The sequence below is a fragment of the Morchella sextelata genome, assembly GCF_020137385.1.
Source record: "Morchella sextelata strain SCLS chromosome Unknown scls_16, whole genome shotgun sequence".
NCBI lineage: Eukaryota > Fungi > Ascomycota > Pezizomycetes > Pezizales > Morchellaceae > Morchella > Morchella sextelata.
Genome location: NW_025408631.1, coordinates 352,961 through 377,884, shown reverse-complemented (window position 1 = coordinate 377,884; position 24,924 = coordinate 352,961). Strand labels below are relative to the sequence as shown.

General features: G+C 45.9%; 9 protein-coding genes across 9 annotated transcripts; 3 read left to right on the top strand and 6 right to left on the bottom strand.

Annotated features, from left to right (window-relative positions):
• Nucleotides 1-746: 746 nt before the first annotated feature.
• H6S33_003813 (uncharacterized protein) lies at nt 747-1,982 on the bottom strand (the record flags this gene model as incomplete). Its single annotated transcript, XM_044835571.1, has 3 exons — nt 747-1,184; nt 1,317-1,720; nt 1,766-1,982. The coding sequence occupies 3 exons, from the start codon at nt 1,980-1,982 to the stop codon at nt 747-749; spliced, it is 1,059 nt and encodes a 352-aa protein (XP_044691347.1).
• Nucleotides 1,983-2,073: 91 nt separating this feature from the next.
• Nucleotides 2,074-2,328, bottom strand: H6S33_003812 (uncharacterized protein; the record flags this gene model as incomplete). The annotated part of the gene is made up of 1 exon (XM_044835570.1): nt 2,074-2,328. The coding sequence occupies one exon, from the start codon at nt 2,326-2,328 to the stop codon at nt 2,074-2,076; it is 255 nt and encodes an 84-aa protein (XP_044691346.1).
• A 1,055-nt stretch (nt 2,329-3,383) lies between these two features.
• Nucleotides 3,384-5,936, bottom strand: H6S33_003811 (uncharacterized protein; the record flags this gene model as incomplete). The annotated part of the gene is made up of 6 exons (XM_044835569.1): nt 3,384-3,417; nt 3,480-4,348; nt 4,422-4,751; nt 4,817-4,900; nt 5,009-5,062; nt 5,163-5,936. 6 exons carry the CDS (start codon nt 5,934-5,936, stop codon nt 3,384-3,386), a joined length of 2,145 nt encoding a protein of 714 aa, XP_044691345.1.
• A 3,185-nt stretch (nt 5,937-9,121) lies between these two features.
• On the top strand, nt 9,122-9,480 carry H6S33_003810 (uncharacterized protein; the record flags this gene model as incomplete). Its single annotated transcript, XM_044835568.1, has 3 exons — nt 9,122-9,167; nt 9,246-9,303; nt 9,372-9,480. The coding sequence occupies 3 exons, from the start codon at nt 9,122-9,124 to the stop codon at nt 9,478-9,480; spliced, it is 213 nt and encodes a 70-aa protein (XP_044691344.1).
• Nucleotides 9,481-11,669: 2,189 nt separating this feature from the next.
• H6S33_003809 (uncharacterized protein) lies at nt 11,670-11,979 on the top strand (the record flags this gene model as incomplete). Its single annotated transcript, XM_044835566.1, has 2 exons — nt 11,670-11,808; nt 11,900-11,979. The coding sequence occupies 2 exons, from the start codon at nt 11,670-11,672 to the stop codon at nt 11,977-11,979; spliced, it is 219 nt and encodes a 72-aa protein (XP_044691343.1).
• A 1,679-nt stretch (nt 11,980-13,658) lies between these two features.
• On the bottom strand, nt 13,659-15,524 carry H6S33_003808 (uncharacterized protein; the record flags this gene model as incomplete). Its single annotated transcript, XM_044835565.1, has 3 exons — nt 13,659-14,119; nt 14,195-14,528; nt 14,880-15,524. The coding sequence occupies 3 exons, from the start codon at nt 15,522-15,524 to the stop codon at nt 13,659-13,661; spliced, it is 1,440 nt and encodes a 479-aa protein (XP_044691342.1).
• A 650-nt stretch (nt 15,525-16,174) lies between these two features.
• H6S33_003807 (uncharacterized protein) lies at nt 16,175-17,530 on the top strand (the record flags this gene model as incomplete). The annotated part of the gene is made up of 6 exons (XM_044835564.1): nt 16,175-16,391; nt 16,707-16,861; nt 16,914-17,106; nt 17,164-17,296; nt 17,353-17,448; nt 17,512-17,530. 6 exons carry the CDS (start codon nt 16,175-16,177, stop codon nt 17,528-17,530), a joined length of 813 nt encoding a protein of 270 aa, XP_044691341.1.
• A 1,247-nt stretch (nt 17,531-18,777) lies between these two features.
• Nucleotides 18,778-20,143, bottom strand: H6S33_003806 (uncharacterized protein; the record flags this gene model as incomplete). Its single annotated transcript, XM_044835563.1, has 2 exons — nt 18,778-19,784; nt 19,873-20,143. 2 exons carry the CDS (start codon nt 20,141-20,143, stop codon nt 18,778-18,780), a joined length of 1,278 nt encoding a protein of 425 aa, XP_044691340.1.
• Nucleotides 20,144-22,159: 2,016 nt separating this feature from the next.
• H6S33_003805 (uncharacterized protein) lies at nt 22,160-23,185 on the bottom strand (the record flags this gene model as incomplete). The annotated part of the gene is made up of 1 exon (XM_044835562.1): nt 22,160-23,185. One exon carries the CDS (start codon nt 23,183-23,185, stop codon nt 22,160-22,162), a length of 1,026 nt encoding a protein of 341 aa, XP_044691339.1.
• Nucleotides 23,186-24,924: the final 1,739 nt, after the last annotated feature.

The following is a 24,924-nucleotide window of genomic DNA, read 5'->3' as shown; positions in this document are numbered from 1 at the left end:
TGAGTTTGATTGAAATTGGGTTATCTTTCACAGTTTGTGAAGTGGTGGAGAGTTGAGGTGTGGAGGTGTTGGAGGTGTTGATGAGATGTCGAGATGGTCAAGTTGAGTTAAAGGTGGGATGTTGGCGGTGTTTGTGAGCGGGTACTTGCTGTAACTTGCATACATGTATATGATGGATTTTCGTCCTTTCAACAAAATGGTATATAATCTATTTTAGTTTATTATTTATATACTTTATTAGAAGTTGTACTATTGTGTCACTATTTCTCGCTCAGAATCTCGCTCCTATTCATTAACTAGCTGCAATTGACTCCGTGATATATTATTATCCTTCTCAGACTTCGATTAGTAAATGGAGAGAGAAATCATAAAAGAAATATAACTTTCTTCAACTGAGTATAAAGGAAATATTTTCCTGCGAACTCTTTTTCTCGCCCTGTACTTTATATTATACTAGGTCAACGGGCCTTCATGATCCTAAGTTACAATACTAAAAATAAGGCGCAAGTAAAAAAAGATTTAAAAGATGTAATGTTTTTTTTTTTAAGGAAAAAGCAAGTAGGCTATACAGGAGGATCTAAATAACATAGCAAAATCATGGTGAACTTTATACAAGGAGTTCATCCATTGAACGCAAACATGAATCAACAGACGCCTCTACGCATTACCAACGTTGACAAGAATTGGGTGGAGCATTACCCAGCAACGCAAAACTCATAGCCATTTTCTTTCTTCAAATTAACGTCTCAGACTGGGCAAAACTCATCCTCCTCGAAATCCATCCACCTCTCCATCTTAGCCTCGTAGGGGGTAGACTCAAGAAGCGCGAACTCCTGCTCGACCTTCGCCTTGATTCTCTCCCTCTTTTGTTCCTGTTCATCCTCATAATCCACGCGATTTCCATGCTGGTCGGCTTCGGAGTATGAGCTCTGTCCATTACCACCCACGCTATCTCCTCCATTAAAGAAGGGAGAGGGAGCTTGCAAAGACGGGCCATTGTGGTAATCGGCAGTACGTTGCTGACGCCTAGCCAGTCTCTTTCCACCGGACCCTGGCATGGGGGTGGGCGAGGCTGGAACACTGCCGTTGACGTTATTGCTCTGGGACTCATGGGTTTTGGTGGCCGAGTACTTCGAACGCTGTTGCTGTTTTTGACCACGAGGATCGGTATTCTCACTCGGTGGCTGAAATCAGGCGTTAGTTCAACAATTATAGATTATAGAGAAGGTTTGATGGAAGGCCAATCCAATTAAAGATCAGATCCACAGAGAAGGTAAGGCTGAGAGCGTTATAGTGAGAATGAAAATAGTACTTACTGTATTATAAATCGCCTGCGGATGCTGAAAGTGATAACTCCCCACTCTGTTTACCATCTGGGCCTGGCCTATGACAGAATTTCGGGATGGGGTGTAGGGAACCTCGTAGCCATGAGCGGACGGATTCATCCTCGTGATGTAACTTCCAGGAGGTGGGTGGACAGCAGATGGGTGATTGACTTGTTGATGAGAATAGGAGAATGGAGCAGCTCCATAGTAAGGTCTTTCCTGTCCATGAAGACTGAATTGTCTCCCAGCAGAAACCACCCCAGGTTGTTGATGGGGCCAGAGTGAGATACCACCTTGGTTGACGTTGGTGTGAGAAATATTTCCATGATGAATACCTCCAGGAGGCATGCCCCCATGAGCCAAACTTCCTTGAGGAATGCTTCCATGAGACATTCCTCCATGGGACATGCTACCATTAGGCATGCTTCCATGAGACATACCCGCATGAGACATGTTTCCGTGAACAATGTTTCCGTGAGACATCCCTCCGTAAGGAATACCCCCGTGATGGCTCTGATCAACTGGAAGCCATTGACCACCCTGTACTGGATTCTCACCAGCTGACAGGTTCCCGGCCTGGGCTGGCTGGGCTGACTGGACGGGCTGACTGGCGTATGGGGCACCGGGGTGGAACTCGAGGCTTGGTCTAAACTCCATCTCGTTTGGGTAGGAAAGGTCTTCGAATCGAGTACGCTGGGTGTTCTGTGAAGTTTGGTAATGAGAGGTGGACACCTGATAGAGAGGGTTATCAGTTCTGGTGGTTGGAAAATTTGAGAAGAGGTGTTGGACGGGACCTTGTGGAGGCGATGTCGGAAGCTTCGGGGTGTAATTTAGCCTTGCTTTGACTTTTGTGTTTACTATAGAACCAGGTCCATTTCGCTTTCTTACTCTTAGCAGAGACTTTTGCCGGAATAGATGGGTTCTCTTGATCAATATTTTCGTTTTCAATTTCCGTTTCTCCCAATTCGCTTAACCCCTTCGATAGAGATAGGGCTCTGACCATGGCCGAGGACGAAGGTTCGGTATCCTGATTCGCGGTGGTGAGTCCATCGAGGGCTTTGGTAATGCTATCCCTAGCGTTAACTTTTTACAAAACAGGGCTGTACAGCGGAATTGATCCAAAGAGTATGATCCTCAAAAAAATGGCATTTACTCAGAACTTGGTGATAGAACCCACAATTACAAAGAAACCTTTTTGTTCTCAGATGAGGGAGGGTCTAAACAGTTGAAGTCTATATGTAACATACATACCTACTGCACTTGATGTTTCTCCATCTGCGCAGAATATCTACACTCTTGAACTAAACATCTATACTTGTAGCGGCTCTTGACATAAAGCTCTATTAAGACTCTCTATGATTATTTTCACAAACGTCACGTACAGCATAACATTGAGCAATGTGGTCCATGAAGTCAAGCCAAACAGGAAGCCACTCACTACACCCCATCCTCCTTGCTTCTGTATGGCTCTATGTCTTCGAAGAGAAACTTCACTCGAGGGCAACAACAGTTTTGAGCTCTAGGTAAATGTTTCGTTTATTACAGTTGACGGGTTGAGTATAAGCAATTAGCTATGCTAGCTTGATTTCATCGACAACGCCCTATTCGTCAGAAAAGAAAATATTCGGAGAGGACACAACTAGTACCAAACCATATATATATAAAAGTCTATGCAGGTAATCTCGCCGGAAAGTAACAGAACAGCTCAGAAATTAAGTCTTCTCTAACCGATGTACTTAGTGTAAGAACACTACTAGATAGAGGACCGGTGGTAATGCTAGGAAGATCAAATGTGTAAGGTAAGATATCACAAGAACATGAGAAAAGATTCCTGCAATGACGGCTTTTTCTATTCCTTAAGGTATTTTCCACTGTGACAAGACTAAATGTGTGTTACTCTTAATCAGAGGAAACCCTCCATGCACTCCCATGTCGCACACACCCTTATTTCCATCCCAAAACCAACTATCTTATTCGACGAACTTGATAAACCCCAGCCATATTTTTACTCATACTATCAGTGAATTTCTTTGCCTAAATATTTGAGTGTCGACAGATTTAGAAGGCTTGGGCCACACGTGGGGGTTCGCATCTATCCAATATAAAAACACAATTAGCATTTGATTAGCCTAATCTTTGGAAGTAGGAACTCACGGATCAACTCCGTACCAGATGGTACACTTATCAAACTCGGCTTCAGATTTCATAAAGTCGACGGCGTGAATCGCCACGAGGATGTCGGTGTAAATGATCGTGATCTCCCAACGGCCATTAACATATCCGATTTGGACGCTTTCAACGTCTCCAATAGCATCGGTTCCCATGAGATACTTTGCAAAATCCCACGTTTCCGCTCTAATGTGACGCTCCTTGTCCTCCGTAAGATTAAGAAGATTTTGTATGTTCTTGCTGAAAAGCCCTCTGATAACAATGCAACGAGTAATGTCATCCGCCCTAATACGTTCCGAGACGCGGTAATCGAGTTCTTCAATTGGCCAATTGTACTTCACATCGATGAGCGTAGACCTAGCACGTTTGTAATTGCTATCGGCAACTGGGTAAGTGATGTGCGATTGGGCGAGTTCCATAAGACGGCCCGCCCCCTCCTCCTCGAGGAACCAGACCTTTGCGTAATTTTTGGTTTTGCATATCTCGATCTTTTCCAACTTTCCCGTATTCTTGCAGACTCTAGAGATTTCGGAAAGGGTTGGCTCGTGCTTAAGATCAATAATCACCGCACGCTTGGTCTTCATACTTGGGCGGTTAAGCCAGAGGTTTGTTTCAACGGGAACCACTCGATTTCCATGAATATCAAAATCTTCAGGATCTTCAACCACAGCACGTTGATCATCATCCCGCACGCGGTCTCGGCCAACGACATCACTCCCTAGCTCAACAACAGCGGGCACCACAACCCTAACGACGGATTTTGCTGGAGCACTATTTTTAGTCTTAGGGAAATCACGAGAAAAGATTGACTTGAATCTCTCGGTCTTTGATCTTTTGGTGACGGTGGTTTCAGGCTTTTTGGCGCCAAGTAAATTAGCATATCTGTAAATACATGTAGATGAACCAGGAAAAGCTGTAAATACATACCAAAGATACCTTAGAAGCATCGAAAAATCGGCCATCCGCCAGATCATGGTCTGCTGTTGGGTAATTGACATTAAGGGAGATATGTCTCGGTATGCAGCTGGATGAGGCGTAGGCCGGCGCAGGAGCTACCTGTGGAGGGTTGTAGGGACCTGGAGGAGAGTAACTTTGTTTATCTTCACCGAAATCATTGGCCGAGCCCATTTCTTCTTGAGGTGGAACCGGATCCATGACGACTTTCAGATGGTGATAGAGGAAGAGTGATTGTGGTGGTGGTTGTTGTTGTTCGTTTGTGGTTGTCAGGTCTGGGTGAATGCGAAACTCTGAATCGGGCTTTTGTGTTGAGCTGTGAGCAACTACACGGCACCCTCCCCACGGGAGTTTTCTTTCACACGGACAATATTCTGACTAACACCGCCATTGAAGCGCCTATCGTCAGAACAGTATATGCCATTTCCTATATACATGAAGGTCTTGAACACCTAACGAACTTTATAATGAGTAATACATTGTTTCGAGATTAATTCTGCTACTAGTACATGTTCAGAGCCTAAAGCTGATTTTGAACCCTTTAGTGACATGACACTTACCGTCCTCCCCTTTTTCTTGGGGGCAAGGGGAAGTTGTTTGCGACACCTAGAGTCCTAGTCACTAGCAACGTTTTCACTCTTCTAAAATATATTGTCAGCGCAATCTTTCTTCACTGCTTAACGAAAAGGAATTCAGCAAAAGGTCTATTCAAACCTCAGTTCCCTTAACAGTATTTGTTTTGGCTGCATATGCGAGAACTGCGCCAACCCTCCACTTTTGCCAAAACTTTTTTTTCTTCTTTGGTGCCTCTTTCTTTTCCGGAATTCTTTGCGGCATGTTGTCTTCACTAGAAGACGAGTTTCTTCTTCGAACAGGCCTCCTACCATTGACAAGTAGAGAGCGATAATGGGTCTCGGGCCTAGGTGGCAGCCTCTCGGCCATTGGCTTCTTGACCTTTTTCCTGCGACTTCCACCAAGAAACGAATCGATTTCGCTTCCAGACTCGTGTTCACTCCATGATACACCATCAGAGGAGGACTCATACGGACCGTCATAAAGGATACCATCCTCTATGATATCGCCGAAAGGATCTGGGCCTTCAAACCAAGGTCCGTGCTTTCCTTCATGATCAGATGGGTCACGGAACTGAGCATTGTCTGTCTGGGAACTTTGGGAATTGGGGCGCATTTCTTCTCCATGTGGATCCTTCTCTGGTGGGTTAAAACCCTCGTCAAACCGGTTACTTTCGGAGTGGAAGTTAACCTTGGAGAGATTGTTTCCTCCACTATCTTTTGGCCCGTTAATCATTCTCTCCTCGAGTGCCCCCGAAGACCCATCGCGCGCGCCAGCTGGTCCGGTGGGCCATGTCCCATGGTTGCTATTATCTGTAATGCAGAAGCTCATTTCGGAGTCGTCGCTGCTGTCATCCTCCTTTTCGTCTGAGCCAAGCAATATTTCTTTGCTCCCAATATTCCCTTTTTTATACATTGTTGTTTCTTTTTTACTTATCTTCTTGTTTCTACAAGCAATTAGTAGGGAATGATCGAGATGCAGGTTCTGAGGCGGCACAAGAGCAGGGATCATCGGCACTTAGAAGTTTAGCTTACTTTGATGGATCCGGATACATGTAGTTGTACGTATATGTTTTTCTGCTTTATGATTTTTTTCTACTCGCTCACTCCCAGATTGTGTTTCTAATCCTCGTCGTCAGCGCACTCATACATAGACCTAATTAAAGCTGGCAAAGAAAACCCACCTTGAGGTCTTCAAAGATTGGGAGTTATGATCTGGAGCTCTACAAGCCACTAATCTTCCTACAAACTTCCGTTTCTAAACGTGAAAGATCCCTCGAACCCCTGGGGATAGTAATTATCACCGTTTGGAATAAAATCCCCTTCGAATTCTGGATAATGAATTAAACCTCCTGGACGAGGGCCGCCGATGATGGTTGGTCCTTGAAAGTTGGCCCTAAGAGTCCGACGACTAGGCGGGATCGGTAGTGGGCTAGGCGAAGGTGGTGGACCAGGCGAAGGAGCCGGAGCAGGCGAATTAACGGGACTTGGAGTGCGAGCAGTAATGTGAATCACACGAGTAGGATGACGCGAAGAAGACGGAACAAGACCCGAACTAGAAGGGATAAGTCGAGGCAGAGAACGCCCAGGCGTCTGAGTATGACTGAACGTCTGAGTAGGACCAGACCAACGATCGGGACTAGGTCTACGGGCAGGACTAGTCCCAGGCCTACCTGAAAAACTAGTCGGAAGAGTAACTACGGTGGAGGTGAAGAGATCGAAGAGTCCAGCAGGAATGAACCAGCATAGGACACTCTTGAAAACCTTGAGCCGGTTCAATAGCCTCGCTGGTGCTTTGAAATACCACTGCAGGAAATCACGTTAGAATGAGTTATGGGAAATTAATTATAAGATTATGAGCCGAGACCGTATCAACAGGATGAGCTGAATCATGAGAAAAGCGAAGAAGAGTATGGAAGTCGACTAGAAACATACCCAGATGCTTTTGAATACTGGTCTAAGATGCATCAACTGTTGAATTGAATTTTCCACCTCGGATAGCACTCTCGACAATCAGAAGGAGATACTATTCTATACTAACATTAGCATCGATATTGGTACTACATACACGGATGCACACACACAACACGCGTCCGAGAACTCACATTCAAGTTGGGGCTTAACAAAGGTTACTTTCAGAAACGCGTGATCAGCGGTGATGATCGATTACCAAGATACTAGACTCGAAGGCTTTCCGATGATCTACCGTAAGGTTAAATGGAAAAACGGTCAGAAGCGAGCGGGAACTTACATTGTACAAACAAAACAAGCAACTCACAGAAACGCGCGAGTTCGACGATTAACTTGGGCTGTTTTGTTCTAATTGAAGGCTAGAGACTTTTCACAATAGAAGGGTTAGATTTAACATGGCATCAGAAAGAAGGGTTTAATAACTTACGATAAGCAGTGCGATTTGTGAAAGCACAGGAGTATCGCTCTCTGAAGAAATATATCTATCCGCTTTTTAGAACTATTCAAAACGATAAAGTTGAGATTCTACGAGATCGTACACAAAAAGACCCAACGTCAAAATCCCTTCGATCGTATAAAATTCGATGAAACGCCTAAGAAAAGGATGTAGAAGAAGAAAGTTATGCATGTGATGGTGATAGCGATGGAGGGGTGCGGAGATGAAGAGATGTTGAGATGGAGAGATGTGGGGATGTGGGGATGTAGGGGGAGGGATGGTGGTAGGAGAGGGGCCTAGTCGAAAAAAAACAGAAGAAAAAACAGAAACAGACTTGATTAAGGTGAAATTTCTGTTCGATTATGTCGTCGAGTTCGCCCTGCCTACAACCTTAACCTCAGTAGTACCCAGCTGCTTCTCAAATATCCCAACCTTCCACCCATAACACTGTTCTAGCCTTGTCCAAGTAAACATACACTCCAAGCTCTGCATCACCGACTCTGGGTGTGGTCTCTTCACGACCATTGCTTCATTTCTAAGAAATTCAAAACTCTGACTTGCTAGTACCATCAAAATCTTTCCGTTGGGTTCCGCAGATATTGGCTCAGATTTCCGGATACAACGATCATTGCGATTTTCACGTGACCTGTCATTTTTGCTTCGAATACAACCATCACGAAGTTCACTTACCAACAACAACTAAATGTAAAAGAAGTTAAAAGATATTCATGCAGGCTATTATTCGTGGTTTGTTTGAATTCCCGTAATTTTATCCCACGATCTTAATAGTTTTCGTGGGGGGCATTTCCCGAACAGGCATTCCCACATACATCATTAATGGCCTTAAAAAAGTCGACGAAGGCGGTGGCTTTATGAACAATTTGGTCAGAATATGGGTCAATGCGTATTCACCTTCAAGTCCTACACTCACGCCCAGTGTATCGTCGTCTATCCAATAATCTCCATAAATCCCCAATTACAAAAGGTGGAGGAGTACGCAAATTTCAGCATGTTTGTATTGGCCTCCTACGTTATAGGAGTAATAACGCAAACAGTTGTCGACATATTTCGACAGTTCTACTATCGAGAACTTGAACTCTTTATCTGTTTGCGTAGATAAAACATAGGCCCACTTATTTGCATACACCGTATGATGTGAATGGAGCGACACAGACAGTCACTCGCTGCTCAAAACGAAGCCTTACCCAGTGTTTTAACGCCTTGGGACAACGGGACCGGGAAGCTGCACCGGGATCTCTCGGCCAATGGTACGGATGGCCTAATGGTGCAGTGGCATAATATTCTCTTACCTCCGGTGCCGCGGGTTTAGCCCTATTCGTACAGATAGAGCCCTTGATATTTGAATCAACAACGAAAAAAGATTATATGATTAGAGCTCGGTTTTTGGACGCTTAAGACTGCATAGAGCTTTGAAGCTTCCGTTTATAGATGAGATATCATCAAATTTACTCTGTTTGCATACAAGTTATGTAGTCCAACTTTATGCTGTGCATATACATGTATGTATTCATCGTACTCGTGACGTCTGCCACAATAAGCAGTACATGTACTTAGGGCTAGATCTGGACCCACCATCTCAACCTATAAGTACTAGGATCTCTTTCAAAGCTACTTTCCTTTTCTATCCTCCATCATAAAACATCAACGGACACAAATTTCAAACTTAAATTAAAATGAAATCCAAGAAAATCAACCCTACGTTTGGAGCCGGAGTGACCTGTTGAGTCTCAAAAAACCCCAAACTAATAAACACCATTGAGTTACAAAAACACTAACGGTTCATACTCAACTATTTAGTCAACGAGGGACTTGCTCATCTACGCACAAGACTACAGGAAGATCAGGCCCGCATTGCGTGAGTTCTTCTGACCTTGTCCGCTTGCGCTGATGTGTTGTACACTAACATTTCTCTCATATTTACAGCGCGTTAGAAGGTATCCTGGCCCGCCTTACTGCCGATGTTCAAGCGGCGAAGAGGAAGAAGGACGAGCTCGAGGAGGAGCTCAAGGAGGGCACCGCTAAGAAGATTTAAGCAACCCGAATTGTGAGGCCTGATCCCCAGTTAAGCTGGTAAAATGGGATGAGGCATGGGCATTAAGGAATGGCGGAGCCTGGTGTTTGGCTTTTAGTGTTTCTTTTCTTTCTTTTTCTTTGTATGGGGTGAGCTGAACATCAAATTTGTGCTCACTCATCAATCTGTTTCTCATCGTGAATTAAAACCAGTGAATGTGAATAAACCTGATTATGAAGTCTAGGTTCTTGCCTACTCTTGTGCCCATCAACTACGAGTAGCTTGCTGGTGAATTTAGAGTTCTTGTCCATTGCAAAATAAGCTCTGCTTCAAGTAAAATTACACAGCCTTCCTATTACTTTCAAAATCCTTATTTTTGTACCCTCCATGATGGAATAACGCTGGTAATGCATATTCAGAGTACTTATCACACGTAAGATCGAAAGTGCCCCGGTCCAGTACATATGACATTGTAGAAGCTCTTTTGATAGTTCTTGTAGCGTGCTAAGCTATATATCCCGGGATTTGGGCCTATAGGCAGCCCAAAAATCACTCTCCACAGCTTATCCTCCCTATATCATCAACTCTTCTTTTAACCCCGCCGCAATCTCTCATCCACATCATCCTCATACTGAGCAGCTACGATATTCTTCGAGTTTATAATTGTTTGGCATGACAGGGGACTAGGCATTTCAACATATATTTCCTTCAACGCAGCAAGAAACGAAAACGTCGAACTCAGTATACATTTCTGCGTCTCCGATACCACAGACTGCATAGCCGTATTGTTATCCAAAACTCACGCACATCTAATAGGCCAGATTTTAGTAAATAACTGAGTAGCAACTACACATAAATCTACAGCTCAAGACGGCGGTATGCTTCTTTTTCTTCCTCTAGTTATGTATAACTCGACATAGCACCACCATCCAGATACATTTGCCTCGAGACCCCACTTAGCCCCCATTAACGATTCCGACGGTGATCTCCTTGCTTGTTCATCAGTCAGCCATCCAAGCCTGACTGCTAACAGTTCTAGGTGTTGTGCAGAGGGGTCAGTGTCGGTTTGAACTCCGAGGCACAAAGATTCGGAGCCTTCTCAATGAAGAGCGAATACACCTCGCACTGGACAGATATAAAGCCATCTCATGGTGCTCAACCTCAACTCTCACTGCTCAGGTAGCAATTTCTGTTGATGTCTCCCCGAGTACACATCCTGCATGTGTCAAGAGCATTGAATCGGAAGATATAGATCATATTATATTGACCTTCCGACCGATTGACATGAACGGATATGAAAACGTTAACGGAGGATATTTTTAGTGGGAATATTTGTTACCGTGCGAATAGGTAAAGTAAAGGTTCCATATCCCATCCTGCGCCGATTTACCAGTACTCGTAAAGTCACATATCACTACCCGCAAGGAGAGGAAACGAGCTTTACCCCCACGGGCCCACTAGCTATGCCAATTACTCTAATGATATTGGCAAGATGAACAATTAAAGCTGTGACTTAAAACCTTTGCTTGACTACGGCAGTCTCGCCATACAACTGAATCATGAAGTTGTTCCCGACCGTCGGAATGATGCATGCGCCTAGGTCTAAGCAAGCAAGGCGGAATGGAATGATATGATTGGATCAAGATGAGCTTCTCAAGCTCTCGTGAGACGGAAAAACACATATTAAATCCCAGATCCTTCCATGTCCTTAACTCAAAAACGAGTTAAAGACTTGTGATAAAAATTGAATTCAACTGGCTAGCATGTCCGAGTAGGCCAAATACTTGTTTATTAGTTGATCTTTTTTCTCTAATTCTTTTATTATTCTAAATCAATCCTTCATTAATATATGCAGCTTTGAGCTGTCATGTGACAATAAAGATTTGAGACAAAGGTTTCTATTTTTGAGGTTTGGGTTTAAGGTTTCAACAAGAGCACCAGATGAACGAGTTTTCGAGTGCCAATAAAAGTACTAGGGATTAGGCGCTATGTACGAACTCCTAACCTCATTATCATTGATAAAAAATGTTTCAACTATCCCTCCGCTATAAACTTCGTGGATTTGTGAAACCTCGTAGCCACGCCTGATCTAAACGGCCTCCGACAAGTATAAATGCATGTTCTAATCACCACCTTCTTCCTTCCTCATATCACACCCGAATTCAAAACGGAGAAGACTCACTACACTCGCTTATCAAGTCAACTACATAATGCATCAAAGCACTTTACTCGCCGCTCTTCTCCTCCCCTTCGTGTCCCCCATGTTCCTCCATGACATGCTCTCCACCGCCACCTGCATCATGGATCCTGGGCACGATCCGCTTGTTGCGGACATCACCAAGATCATGGGTATGGATCTCTGCGAAAAAGATCCCCCCTTCCTTTCCGCTGCTGGCTCTGTCTGCAGGACAGTGTGGGCCTCTAATTCGGCGTTGATCAGAGTGTGTCCCCCCCCGATCAAAGGCAGCAGGTTCGAAAATGGCACTGTATATAGCTGCGGAGAAATATCCAAGGCTGTGAACCGATTGATGGTGGACTGTGTTAAGAATTCTGTTCAAGGGGTAGCCACCGGAGGGAGAATAGATTTGGTCCCCAGTACTCGGGGGTATGTCGTTGTCAGGAAGCCTGAGCCAAAGTAAATCACCGCTACGACTTCACCCAGCCTTTTTGGACGGTACCAACACATGTTTTATCATGATCAGATTTTTCTTTTGTTGCAATTTAGACTTTCTCTCATATTTCATGGAGATTCTACTATACCCTAGATCTAATAATGCCTGTTACTACAAACTACATCCTTCAAAATTTAGAACTTGTTTCTTCGACGGTGCGATATTGCCACCATGGCCATAGATCAAATCGTCTACCACTTGAAGCTCCACCGGTGGTTAACTTATAACTGACTTTAGCACTATGATTACTTAGGCGAAAGAGTTTTGCAATAGCTGAGCAAGTAGAGATACAGCAGTGGTATAGTCATGCAATTCTTTGAGGTTGAAAAACGTATCTTGATACATGTAGTTTATACTTTCGTGTCGTATATGTGGCGGTGGTGCCTCGACATGCACGTTGCAGCCTCTGGCCTAGTCTCGTACCCATCCCATACTCAAGCAGGAGGGCTGGGAACGAGCCTACCTCTGGTCTTACTACGCGGGGTTTCAAGTACATATATGTAGTCACAATACTGTGACAGATTTATAGTTTCTTGACCGAGTTTAATACCAAGCCAAGTGATCGAGTAGAAGCACTTTCAACTTCTAGCTATTGCATCGTGACATCCAGTCCCCCCCGCTTCAATGGGTCTTGGTTGAATTTTTCACAACTGTTGTCATGTCATTCAAAGCAAAGGCCTCGAGCAATATTAACAAACATGCACTTATATGTGTATAAGTACATGTAGGTATTTCTAATACATTGCATGTGCCAAGTAGCAAAGTTTATCTTACAGTGCCTTGGCGTGCAAGACTACAAACTTGAAAGTCAAATGATACCCCCCACATACAATCGCCTAGCCTAGTGCTAAAAACAAGCATACTAATCATAATCCCCAATTTAAACTAACGATAGGAATTCAGATTATTCTCAAGGCTAAATCTGATCTATGCAATAACGTCTTCAACCCCCCACAATCACCAAGATCTCGCAGTCTAAGAATATAGCCGCAAGTCCAGATAAGAATTTAAGCTTTCCCTTTCTACCGGCCACACTCATCTCATCGTCGACAAGCCCCATTCATTACCCGGTAACAGATTTGACTAACATAACTCCATCTTCACAGTTTGGGTTGGGGCCTAATTCGAGTTTAACCGGATCATGAGACCTCACTCGGGCCGGTTAAATCCAAAAAGGGACGCTGCTCTCGGGTTTATACACAACGAGAGAGATGGGGATGGATAAACGAGTATCGCGGGAATGATGAGGTCTCGTGAACATCTTTGCTCCGCTTTGGCTTTATCCAGACGAGACATTATGGCATGAAAGTGGAGAGCAGGGGAAGTAGAATCTCGATCGTGGAGCTCGTCGGTAGTTGTCTGTCGGTCGGAATCACATGGCAAAACTATACAGAGCAAATTGGTATTCTATTTATGCTAGGAACAGTGCAATGAAGTCACGGATCATCACTCGCGTCTCATGTCTCATGTCGATGTGGTTTTGTGAAACCCACATGTCTCACTCACAGTCGATCACTCGACTCCGGCTCAGCCCAAATATTCGTTAACCAGATCCAACAGATCTGCGTTTCTGGCCCTCTCTTCAGTGCACAACATTGCCTTTGGTAGTCCCACGTTTCCCTCGTCCTCTCCGTTAATCATTCTCCCTACTGCCACCCCACTCAACCAAGCATTTACCATCCCCTCCCCGCAATACCCCGCAGCTACCCACTCTTTGCCACCTTCAGGTCTCTCCCGCCTCCCCGTCATAGACATCGGAACAGGCCCAACCCAAGCCATCAAATCTGGCGTAAAACCCATAACACCAGTCCAAGCATCCTCCGTCATTGTCGCCCCATGCTTCCCAGTGACAGCACTAACAATACCAGCGAGATGGGCAGACGCGAAGATGTTCATATCCTCATCTGTAGCCCCAACCTCACCAAAACCGAAATTGCCGGTCTGGAACAGAGCTCCTCCGATCAATACCATGGTGTCTCCCTCTCCGTCTGAAGGTGGGACCTGCGTCACGTAATCGAATCCCTCGTTGTATGTAAAGCTGAAGGAGCGATCTTTATGCTCACCGAATGCACTGCCGCCCTGAGTTGGGCGTTGTGCTGTCATGTGTCCACGAACGGGGAAGATTAGGCCTCGGAGACCGGGGAGGAGGTGGGCTGCGTGGGCGTTTGTGGCGTGGACAACATGTTTGGCAAGGATGTTTCCGCGGGGAGTAGTGACGAGGTAGTGGGAAGGGTGGGACTCAGAGGTGGTGACAGAGAGGACCGGGGTAGAGGTATCGAGAGAAAAATGTGGGTGACTTGTAAGGAGACGGTGGAGGATGGAGGTTACAAAGCGGTAGGGCCAGAGGGCGCCGGCGGGGGAGGATATTGCACCACTGGCCGAAGGAAATGGATATAACTTATGAGGGTCAGCTAGTCCACCAACCCTTAATTTCTTCCAGGATAAAAGGTTTCTTGAGATGATGATACATGTATGGACGGTATAAGAAGATAAATAATTAATTCCTGGTGACCGCACGAGAAGGATATAATAACATAGGATATAGTGTGGGTAAAGAATAATTCCTCTCCACACCGATATAGAGAAGTCCACGGCATAACCCAGCAAAGAAACAAAAAATTTGTGACTGGTTGGAAATGATTATAATTGTAGGATTTTATGGTATCACATTTTGAAATAAATCAGGGTTCGGAACGTAAAACAGAATTGGAGAATGGTATATGACAGGGAAAATGTTCCAGAACGTACCTTTCTTGTTTCGTATCTCTCATGCAGCAACCATAACCCTCTCTGATCTTCAAAATCCCGAAGAAACAACCTCAGCTGATGCTTCATACCCTCCCAGGATTCCTCCTCAAAACATATATCTAGCGAATCACACTTCCTGATTTGACTATGTTTGAGCATTTCCTCGCCTTCTGCCTCAGCTACGGCGATCAATGCGTCTAGATGTGCAAGTCGGAAACGGATGATCTCCATGGCCATTTGCTTTCCGTGCTTTTTCTTCAAAGACTCGTATTCACTATATGCACCCTCCTTAATGTGGCCACCATTACGGCCAGTCGCTCCAGAACAAGCCTCTCGAGCATCTAACATCGCAACACTGAGAGGTTTTTCGGTTTTCTTCCCGTTGGGGGGTTCTAGAAGCGTCTTCGCGATAGCTGCACCTGTAATTCCTGATCCGATGATGACTACATCAACTTCAGACGGTAACTCATCAGACTGGTGCTGCGATACCACCGGATGTGGCTCCTGGAGCCAGAACGACTTTGTTGGATTTTCACATGGCTTTCCCGGGTCGGATTGGATACGTTTCACAACTGAAGCAATGGCCGAGCGAAGGGACCAGGAGAAGGCGATGAGGAGCTTGATAGTTGATACGACGCCTCCCATACCGGCGACAGAAGTGGGGCGGAGGAAACTCGGGGCTACTCACTCGTGTAGAAAGCCTTGAAGTCAAAGCTATCCTGTCGTATGCCGTACATACATGATGTCCCACAAGGGTTAGGGGCAATGTCGTCATTGCCTTACTTTATCAGGCAGGATAAGCGGGACGTATCCGGGTAACAATCCAACAACTGTCGAACCGGACGGAAGCCCGGCGGTTGTTTAGACTCGCATTGTTTAAAACGGACAGCGTTGTACCTTTTAGCCGGCAATGACTAGCCCGCAAGGACCTCTTTGCCACTTATCCGCCCGCAGCTGCAATGCCCCTCCTTTCCCTTTAGCTATCAAGATCGTCGGACACTAGAAAGCCAATACATCGTCACCACAGACAGGAACAGAATTGAGAAGAAGCTATGAGTTTCAAGCTGCTAAACCGTTTTGGTCGCCCAAGCTTCAATTCCTCCCGAATTGCTCACAGCGCTACTGGTAAATACCTCGCTAGCAGCCAGCTGGCCAGAAACCTATATCTACCTTCGAGGAGTCCCTCTTCTGTTCCTGTTCCTCTTCTCTCTTGTGCTCATCATCCGTGTTCCATTAATCCATCTACCCAAAAATCTCACCAATTTTCTACCTCTTATCATTTACAATCAGCTACAATGGTTGAGAAATACGTTCCCAAGGATGGAGACTCAGTCCTCCCTCTCTTTTCTTTGAAGGGCAGGACAGCTATCGTTACTGGCGCTGGTGCTGGAATTGGATTGGCCGTTGCTGATGCTCTTGCGGAGGCTGGTGCCAACGTTGCTATCTGGTACAACAGCAACAAGAAGGCCATTGAAAGAGCACAGGAAATTGCTGATAAGTGGGGAGTTACCTGTACGTGGACCATTATTGCCTCTTTCCACCATTATCAGCATTTTGTTTTGTCATAAACCTCCGTGCCTTTAATCCATTCTCCATTTAAGCAGCCAGAGCTCCGGCCTGGTACGCTTTTATCTATCTCTCTTTTCACTACCATCACCCGTGGAAGCTTCTCTCCTCGCAATTGAGACTCCCCCCACGACGGAACTCTACCGGAGCACCATCCCGCATTCCCTGCTTTCCCATCCCCCACCCAACCCTTAACCAGCGCTACCGCACAATCGTTTATCCGCTATCGCTCTACCCCGCCATTGTTCTAACCTCATTTAGGCAAGGCCTACCAGGTGAACGTCACCGACCAAGCCGAAGTTGCGAAATACACAGACTTGATTGCTGAGGAGTTCAATGGCCGCCTTGATATCTTTGTTGCCAATGCTGGTATTCCGTGGATCAAGGGTGCCATTCTCGATAACGGCGCAGAGGGAGTAAGTAGTGTGCAGTGGATCTAAGACTAGAAATATACTTACGGAAGAATAGCACGAACACTACCACAAGGTCATCTCTACCGATCTTGACAGCGTCTACTATTCCGCTTGGGCAGCCGGGAAGTGGTTCAAGAAGCAGGGCTCAGGATCATTTATCGCTACCGCTTCTATGAGTGGACACATCATCAACATTCCTCAACTGCAAACTACCTACAACGCAGCCAAGGCCGCGGTCATTCACTTCTGTAAGATCCCATGGCTTCCTTTCGATCGAGAAAGTAAAAAAGACTAATTTTCAAAAGGCAAGGGTCTTGCTGTTGAATGGGCCGGTTTCGCCAGAGCGAACACGATCTCCCCCGGTTATATTGCGACTGAGATTTCCGATTTCGTTCCTCAAGAGACCAAGGAGATCTGGAAGGAGAAGATTCCTCTCCAGTAAGCTTCATCCTTTTTCTTCCTCACGCCCTCGGACATATGCTAATATCCCCTAGCCGTGAGGGTCTTGCCAATGAGCTCAAAGGAGCTTACTTGTATCTCGCCTCTGATGCTGCGACATATACTACTGGTACCGACATCATCGTAGATGGGTATGTTTACTCCGCATCTTCCTACACTTGCGTACATTGGACTAATATAGTTGGTAATATTAGTGGATACGTTCTCCCGTAAATTCATAAGCTGGACTTAGATACGGATGTACTATTCAAACTTTAATGTTATATTAGAATTGGAAAGTCATAAGTAGAACTGAAATGAAATTACCCCGCTATTGGGGATTTTCAAAGTGCGTGTATGATTATGCAACATAGTGAGAAATGGTGAGATTTGAAGGTAGAAGGTATCCCTGAATGGAAGTTTGATCCTAAGCACGTTTTCTTCTGAGAACCTTGTTGGCTTCCGGAACAACTGTGTGTGGGGGGTCCCTGTAGTCGGGCGTGCAGATCGAGTATTTGTAATCTGATCATCCCCTGCAGCGCGGGGTCAATAAGTATGATGTGAGCACGTATAGATTGTTCGAATCGCGGCCTGCCGGTTCTCCTACATGCCAAGAATGGTGTCTTAATTTGGTTAGTGAGATATTTAACTGAGTACGAGTGATTAGATATGATTGTTGATAATACTGACTGCAACTGACTAGCTAGATTTCGCTAGATTCAATCGTAGTCGACTCTTGTGCCATGGTCTTCGAGAAGAATCCTCAAATCCTCCTAATACTCGAAGGAAAGCTTCCTATATCCAAGCGTAACGTCCGTGGGGGGAGTTGGTGGAGGGAAACGTGGATGGGATATGGTTGTAGAGGGAAAGTCTTTTATGGAAAATCGGGCCTGTGTTGGGGAGACAGAAGCAGTCTAAGGGTTGCTGGCGGGTAGCCACGTGTATGTACAGTCGGGGTACAGAAGTTTTGGTAACTTTTGGTTGCCGTTGCCCCATACAAAATCAGAAACACTCAAATCACGCGTACTCGGATGTCAAGGAGCTTGTCACTTGTCAGCGTGTCAGTTTGGGAAACTTGTCTGAACTCGTATACCTAGAGGTTGCGACGACGGTGATACATTACATAACATCTGCAACGTCGAAGTAAGCTGTGCATTTTCTGGATATGTCTTTACAAAACTAACACTCACACCAGAAAGAGTTTCTATCCAAGGTTTATTCACAGTACTCCGACTAGCTGCCAGAGGTGATCGCCAGATCTACAAACAAATGGCCTTGCCAAACAAGATGATACAAATAGTCAGAGGAAAACTACCAAATTTCCTATCGTTAACCCCACCACTTATTTATACCAACTTAACCGCTTCAATAATCTACACCCTTTGGTTAGGATCAATTAACTCACAGCTTCGGGAGAGCAGAGACTTACGGATCGATTCGCAATAATGAAGACCAGCCGTCTTGTAACTTGCAGCCCTCTTTTAGAGGCCCAATTTCTCGTATCTTGACAGACGAAGCGCCTTCCTGGTGTTCCTATCGTCGAGAAGCCTGGGGTTGGCCGGTGACCGTTCACGGTTGCGAGAGGCAGTTGATCGTTCACGTCTGCGTTCAGCTCTGCGCGAGGCAGATGGCACGGCCCTCCATACGCTGGGGAGTTCTGAACGAGATGGCCTTTGATGGTCTCCATCCCGGCTTCCATGAAGAATGGTATTTGCCTCTTGCTCGGGGGTCCAGAGAGTCGGTCTATCCATCCTTCTTTGGGCTTCGTGGAGTTCCGCCGTATCCATATTCTCAATGGATATTCCTTGCGCACCCACGCTTTCCTGTGCAATGGGTGCGCCGCCGTCTTCCATGTTAAAATCATGTGAACCGTCGGATCCAACAACTCCTGGAAGATAGTCCGGTTGGTTTGACTTTCCATCCTTACCATCTGGATGCCCTAACATAAAGCGGTGACGATTCATTTCAACGTGACCGAAGAGGTCGCGATCGTTATCCTTGGCATACTTTTTATCATTGGCGTCGTTCGCAGGATGGTTCATAACCGCACCACCATCGGTCCCGTCACATTCCATTTCATCTGTGAGACAGATTTGGTTTCCCCGTTCCCCCTCTCGGGTAGCATCGCGCTCTACCTTCTTCAGATATGCCTCGATAGCTTCCTCTGGGTTTCTCCGGTCCGCAATCCCCCGGATGGTCTTCTTGTGGGCGTTTGAGAGCCCGGAACCCGATAGAATTACCTCGACATCTACCATCATCTGAGGAAAGTTGCCCGCGTCTTGCCCAATACCGACAATTATTGGTTGCGGTGGAGTGGGGTGCATGTTTTTGCTTCTGTGGACGTTGTCTCGAGTTTGTTGCATACTCTTTAATATCACATTAAGAGTTCTAATAATTCTATAGTCCAGGCGTCTTCTATCGTCATTTAATCTCCCGTAGTCGAGGTTGGTGGTCATAGCGGAACTACCACCGTCACGGAGTAGTAAGGCTGTTCTGAAGATTCAAAAGGAAACTTCTCAGCTATTAGTATTTCTTTTGATTGTCTGAAGATTTAGGATATATCGATAATAACTCACCCATACTTGGGGTTCCCGCCTCAACGGCACAACATTCTGAGGGGTTTGTTCCTTGCCCTGGCGGCACGTTAGTTGACTGCATGTACTTTCCATGCATGGCTAGCCACTTCATAACGGCTTTATCGAACAAATATTGCGAGACGAAAAGAAATGCAGTATAACTTGGAAGGGTAAGTACACACCCTAGAGTTCGAAAATCCCTCTTGAGTTGTTGCGTTCTGGGCTGGTTTTTTGCCTCTCCGGCCACGGCGGAAACCATGTTGCTTGTCATCTTGTGTTTTCTATATTTCGGGGGGATGTGATTGTTGTTGGAAGAGATGTGTAGGTGAGCAACATTCACAATGCATAAAGGTTTGCTTTAAATTACCCCTCTATCGAGGCTCTGCTGGTAACGCTTAGTTGTCGATAGTATAATCTCGCGAACTTTGGAAACTTTTGAAATTCGCTCCACAGCTTGTCACTCGGGATTTCGGATTAATTTTTTTCCGGCTCCACTGGGGACTCTTGTTGCTGTGTTATGAGGACTTTTTATCGGGTCTATTTGAAATCTAAGGGTTCTACGTTTAGATCTACAGCATGGGAAAAGTGTTTCTAGTGTTTTATCTTTTGTCTTTTGTGTTGGCCGGGTGCGTGCGTTTGGATGGAGGCAACATGGTACTCGAGACGCGGGCTACAGCTTGATGCATGGCGGTACTATACGCGCATATACTAAGCACGGGGGATAGAGCGTGTAGATAGGTCGAGGGCAAACTTTAGATAGTGTTAATGGCTGCTATGTGTAAAGATAACTTTTTTTCTTCGTAACATTCTTTTCCACCTCGGTCTGTCTTCCCAACCCCTTCCTCAACCGACAATGGTGACCACTTCCAAAACTATACACTCTTTACAACTCTACGGAACCACTATGCGGGTCAAGGAGTCGGAGAGGATATACTCTGTTGCTATTTGCGCTGTCTACTCTACCACCTTACTATGATCTCCCTCCCTCGAAATGCAATGCGCGGTGTAATTCAGTACGTTGCTGGTTTGTGCACCCATTTAAAACTACATGTAACTTACTACCACTATGTATGGTCGATATTCTTTGTGTGCTTATCCAGAGGGTGCACTCACTACCCAAGGTTCTGTGGGTTGGTTGGCTGAATCGGCCCTCATCTCTTCCTGTACATACGGGAGCCTTTTTAATTACATGTACTTTATTACACTGACCAGATGTTCCTTCTATCCGCTGAACCCCACTCCCCGCACACTATCGATATCCTCTACACTTACTATACAGCTATCATCTCAGCCCGTCGACACCCCTCCCCCAGTACTTGTCCACTTATCCATTATGTATTCTACTTGCCATTCCCTCCACTTACACCTCTTCATTACCAACTAATTAATCCGCTTTGCAGTAGATACTCACTTACAAACTCAGATAACTTCATCAATCTTTACCAACAATAATAATAATAAGCTTAACACATGTCATCTGGAGACAATGTCTCGACACTTAAATTTATGAAGCAAGATCCGAAGATAGACAAGACGAGACAGTTTATGGTTATTTCTAATGGTGAGAAAGTAAGTCTTAAGAGTTTCAATGTACCGAAAAACCTCAAACCTAGTCCCTTAACTAAAAGAAGGTAACTTTTCACTACAGATCCTCTTATTATCTCCCAATTCCAGAGCCTATATTAGGCCTCCATTGACATTAACAGTATTCTCGAATTCCTCGCAAACCAGCTCTTGGTCCCTAGCTTTTCAATTCTCTGTTCGCATTCGCAAAACAAGATGAGATTTGCTCAGGCCTCGTCCCTATTCATGAACACCTGGCACGGAAAAACCAGCATTGTTGCTTTCTGGCCGTCTGCGAGGGGGTGATTGATCTGTGTCTTTTGGCTTTCAACACTTGATTGGATCGTTCATATTCGGCTCTCGCTACAACCTTCTTTATCTCTCATGGAACATGCCAAACTTTCTTCGCGCTTCATAGATGAGCTTTCCTTACGTATATACTAGATGGACTTGGTCTGCGCCAGCATGCATGACAATGTCGGTTATTCCCAAGCCCGAAGTAAGATTCTGATCTTATTCATCCTTAGAAGATCTGCCTTGGCTACAGACTCGGCGCACAATTCGGGAATAGTTCCAATTCAGCTTGGTTAATAACGAGCTCACAGACCAGATTGAGAATTGTATTAACTACTTGATTACTAAACTACATAATAACCTGGCGAGTGATACTATATGATCAGATTAACAGAGTACATGTATTAACTGCTCTTAGCAAAAACAGACCTTACGCTCCGCCTCCACAACCGCCACCGCCACCGACAACGCCGTATCCCATCCCATCAAGCCAGTTCCTATTCCGTGAGTTTACTATCTTTTTCCTTTGTGCCTCTACCAGCAACATTATTGAAGCAACAGCGAACTCTCTTGCGCCCTTCCCACCAGCGCCCAGCACCTCAAATGTCGGTTCATGCACATCCAATTTCGCCGTATGGCCATCGTTATATTTCGGCGCAGTCGCACTATACGTATACATTGCGTTACCAACCGGCTGGAGCTCCCTGTACGTCGCAATCTTGGTGGTGGTGGCCGTTTTAGCGTCGTATGCCGTCAGCTCCCACGTCTTTGTATCACGCGGTGGGAGGTACTTGGGATGCGCTGGCTTCACGGACTTGCGCTTCATCTTTGAGAAGAAGCCCGTGGACTTTGAGTTGTCTTCTTCCTCTTCTTCCGGAGGCGGTGTGGGGGGACGCTCTCCGGGGCCGGTCTCATTCCACTCAAAGTCGTAGCTAAAAGAAGTGAAGGTGTACTTCTTCCCGTCATTCTTTTCCTTCAGGATGATACCGGGGATCTCTTTAGATGCCGATGAGGAGGATTCACCGGGTTGGCTGGTACTAACTCGTGGGAAAAATCGTAGCTCGCCGAGCGATTTCTTGAGGGGGGAGGTGTGAAGGATACCGGTTGCGACTACAGGGCCGGAGTCACCTTCGCCGATGTAGATGGTGAAGTCGGGCTGGGTACCAAGAAGGGCCTCGATGGGCGAGGGCTGGCCGTGGCTTTTTAAGGTGTAGATGGGCGCCGGCGCCGCAGTATAGGTAGGGGGAGAGACGGCATCAAAGACTGGTTGAGGCGGTGGAATAGCGATATCGTCGGCGGGGAGGACGTATCGCCGGCGGTAGCTGAAATTGCTGATATCGGAGTCTTGGATCCAGACACTCTGGGGTGCGGGTTTGGTATCGGCTGGTGGAAGGAAGGGGGAGTCGACGTAGGCGGGCAGGCTCTGGGAATTTTCTGAATATGCGGGGGTTTCCATGCTTACAGATACTGCTGTTGGAGACAACAGGCGAAAAGAATGTTTGTAAAAGGAAACAGCCAGTTCTTATATCTATCTACAGGAGGCGCGGCAGATTACCACGTTCCTCTCTCCCCTCTCCCCGCATTTAATTTGGCGAGGCAGGATTTCTGAATAGTGTTCCCTGCCAATCTTTATCGCGAGACAGGGCTGAGCTTGTTTGTGTTCAATTCGCCTAAATACTTAACGAGAACGAACGCGTCGACCTTCTCGACTTTGCACACAGCATCGTCTGCTGCGTGCCACAACGTTGTTGATAAGCATCGTGTGATGGTGGGTTGTGTAACACTGTGCTGCACACACATACGTTGTGAGACAGACGATCTTGCACCGATCGGGTAGAATCCGGCGAATATGAAAACCACTGGCGTTTTGGAACAATCGAAGGAGGCTTTGGTGGTCATGGGTAATCACTCGGGTGTAGCCTCGACGCAGGCTACGATAAAGCGTCGTATGCTCAATAGTCCACCGCCCATATGTATGTGATTTATGACCGATTCTCGCAGTCACAGACTCTGTGTATGTGGATGATTTTGGAGGGAGACTCCCCGCAGGTGGCAGGACAGACTTGTCTTTTCTACAGATGGAAGGTCAGAATAATTTACCGGCAGCAAGGAAAGACTCATTGCCAAGCTTCTTGGTGCGACCGAAATAGGTCCATGTATGTATATCTGTTTACTTGTGTAGAGACTCTAGTGGTCCTGAAGCCAGTACATCGAGGGAGCACGACGAACCACAATGAGATATTGTGAACTGTTTCCCTCGCATGTTTCGTCTTGGAGTTATGTGCGTGCCGTAAGATGGTGAAACCATGCCATAAAACGAGGTGGACACATATCGTGAGTGTGGCGGAGCAAGGAGACATGTTGGCTTGGTCGCAATCGAGTGACAGAGAATGATCGATATGATACCTGCCCAGCTCTGGAAACGGGATGTGGTCAAGCCGGATAAATAACCATCGTTGTTGGATCTGGATAATGATATGTATCTGGCATGCTTACCCATTTCATGGCTTTATAGACACAGCCACTCTCGGTCTTGGCCATGAAGGTTTCGGAGTTCGTGATGTGAAGCCGAACGGTGAATGAACAGCATATTATGTTCAGCATAGAGAACTCGAAATAAGAGATTAATAAAAAGACACATATTGCGGGTACCTACCATGGGTCTAGGTCTTCCTAGAACTATCTGTTCAACCTCATCAATATTCTTTCTTAGTAGGCCCAGCAGTCTGATATCCGGTGAAACGATCACCGACAACTTCTCTACTCAACAAAAACCCACCCGCCCGCCTTGGATCGTGGGGGGCTCCTAAAGCGGCTCTGGTGTTGGGGATAATATGCGAGATAGAGTAGCAGTGTAGCTGTCTAGCCTCCGGGTTATCTTATACTCGCAACATCCCGGCCAGAGCAACCTGACTTGTGCCAACCTTTGAACGTTACCTCGTGGCTCTTTTAGGCTCGGTATCAGACTTTCTGGGCTTTCCCGGGCATGGAAAAACCTACGGTGATGGGGCGGTATTCAGATAGTGGCTTGAGGATTGAGGTGTAGGTGTAGTATGGTGTGGTGGGATATGTTTTGGCTAGGTGCGGTGAGTTGTGGCGCGTTACGGTTCTGCGGGGTTGGATCATGGTGTGTCACTCGACTCTTGAGATTCATGTGTTGTGTATTTGGCTTTTGAAATGATGTCGAACTCGTAC